We start from the raw sequence: 2,271 nt of genomic DNA on the forward strand, positions 1-2,271 counted from the left end.
GTCAACATGCGATCTTTATAGTCCTTAAATTCTAACATATTCTTTCCTCGATAGTAATCCTTAATCTCCAATCTCGGCGGTGTTTCGTTATCATCATCCATATCATCTACGGGTCGATTTTGCGGCGGTTCTGCGGCGATATCCGGGGTTGGTCGGGACTCGATAAAAGTATCTTCGCGAATCTGTGCTTCCAACTCGTTGAGGCGTTGTTGCGCGTGCAGAATAGCTAACTGTTGCTCTCGTTCACGGATTTGATCGTTTAACTGTTGCAATCGGGCATTGTGGTCGTCGGAGGTGGTAGAGGATTCGGGTTGGTTCCCAAGGGATCTTGCGCGTGTCGAAACCATCTTGCGTGTTTTAAGTTGCGTGTTTTAACTAACGTTGCGTGTTTTGTTGTAGGTGTGCGTAACAACGGACCACTCAAATAAGGTTTAGAGCGATTAGAATTGTAAGAGATGGGCTACAAGAGTAATTACAAGAGTAGTGTGAAGTACGCACAAAGGATATTAAGAAGGTAGCAATCTCTATTGTTCAAAGCTAATCGCTGATTTCCTAAAATCCACGGATATCAGCGAGCATTATATAGATAATATTGCCATCGCCACGTATCTATCGCCACGTATCTATTTCCTAATATAGATATCTCCGTTGCGCCTATTACAGTTGCACTCCATCTCCTCTATCTCAATCCGGGGGTTTCAGAGCAGGTTCCCCAGGCCGCTTCAGTGCTCATCATTCAGTGAATCATACTTCAAATCATCAGCTGAGTTGTATCACTTCAGAATTGCTTATTGAAGTGTCTCAGCTTTGACAGCTATCTCTTCTATGATCTGATTCTCAATCATCAAAGGGGGTACTCTGAGGTTGAGTTTCAATTTATATCATGCCATCACCCGGTACAGATCTCTACCATCTCTGACCTCATTGATCATTTGTCTTCAGTATGCACACTTAGCCCTGCGCACTGCATTCTTGAACTGATGCTTCGCGGCCTCTGTCTGATGAGTGATGAGCTCTCAGTGTGCTCTTTAACAGTTTGCTGTTCATCAGAGAGCTGTGGTCTGCTCTTGTTGAGCTGGCTTACTGACTGCCTGAGCTGTAGTCAGAAGACTCTGAGTGAAGTGCTGAGTCAGATTATTAAACTGTACCACATTTCCAACCCTCTGTGAGCAAGACATGTCCACTATGAGACCTCTGATAAAATCTGCAAAAGACTTCAGCTGAGAGTCTGTGATCATGATTCAAGCATCACTCAGCTGTGTTTGAGATGTTGTTGACAGTATAATGACTATAAACTGATAATCTGAGCCACAATGTAGATCTTGACACATTGTAGTGGAAGCAAAGATCACATTGAAGAAAGTGAGATCAATCATATGATCTGCTGCATGAATTAAAACCTCTATCTTTCCCACAAAGTCCATCCCATGTTCACTGACTCATTGAACAAGCTCCCCACCCCGGTGCAGATTCACTGCCCCTGGTTCAAAAGCATCATACTATATGTTGATATCCTTATCTATCAGACAGAGGGCTGGTGGGCTCAGATTGATCAGATAGTTCATGATTGTGTTTATTTCAGACTATCTGTATACATTGAGAATGTGGCAGTCATTTATACTGATTTATAGCAGATCTCTGCTTTGCACAGATTGATATTACTATGCTCTTGTCTTTAAGCTCTTGTGTACATATGTTATGATTCAGAGCCTCTCCTCCTCTCGCTGCTCCGGGTTAATATCATTTCAGTGGTTTATAGACACAAAACACTCATATACTGAGTGGTTAAAAGTCTTAATACCAGGGTGTGTATATGATTTTTATATACAAATCACTTTACAGCTCTGCTTAAAAGCAAGCTGTAAAGCTGCTATGTAATAGAGAGCTGCTATGACTGTATTTTACTCAGAAGATTTGCAAAGAGTGATTTTTCTGCTGATTGTTTCTGCAACATTAGCTCTGTTGCTGATGTTGATATTTTAATATAAGAAATCATTTGATGAGTTGCTGCTGAAGTTCATCTGCAGAATAAGATTGAAGGCTTTCAAACTTGTCATCTGCATGCTGAAATCAAACTGTTCTTTAACTGCTTGGCTGTGCTGCTGCATTGCTGTGTGAATTGAGTGTTGTCTGATGTGAGTCATCTGCTAGATGACACCTTCCTCACTGATGGAACTCTGAGTCACCACCCACTTATAGAGTGCTAGCTCAGTGGGCTGTGTTGACTGAGTTGACCGAGCAGTTGATGTAGATACCATCACTGCCAATCAT

The 2,271-nt window shown here is 42.0% G+C and overlaps 1 protein-coding gene across 1 annotated transcript in view; it reads left to right on the plus strand.

Annotated features, from left to right (window-relative positions):
- The window catches only part of HCAG_00915 (predicted protein), a gene marked incomplete at both ends in the record, with an annotated part of 3,587 nt that extends 1,931 nt beyond the window's left edge, over window positions 1-1,656 (plus strand). The window contains 5 exons of the mRNA XM_001543819.1: window positions 55-147; window positions 587-605; window positions 1,103-1,165; window positions 1,337-1,362; window positions 1,652-1,656. Coding sequence (XP_001543869.1) covers window positions 55-147; window positions 587-605; window positions 1,103-1,165; window positions 1,337-1,362; window positions 1,652-1,656 — 206 coding nt within the window. The remainder of the gene's footprint in view (window positions 1-54; window positions 148-586; window positions 606-1,102; window positions 1,166-1,336; window positions 1,363-1,651) is intronic.
- Between the last annotated feature and the right edge of the window lie 615 nt (window positions 1,657-2,271).

This window comes from Histoplasma capsulatum, genomic scaffold (genome assembly GCF_000149585.1).
Source record: "Histoplasma capsulatum NAm1 scaffold_1 genomic scaffold, whole genome shotgun sequence".
Classification (NCBI taxonomy): domain Eukaryota; kingdom Fungi; phylum Ascomycota; class Eurotiomycetes; order Onygenales; family Ajellomycetaceae; genus Histoplasma; species Histoplasma mississippiense.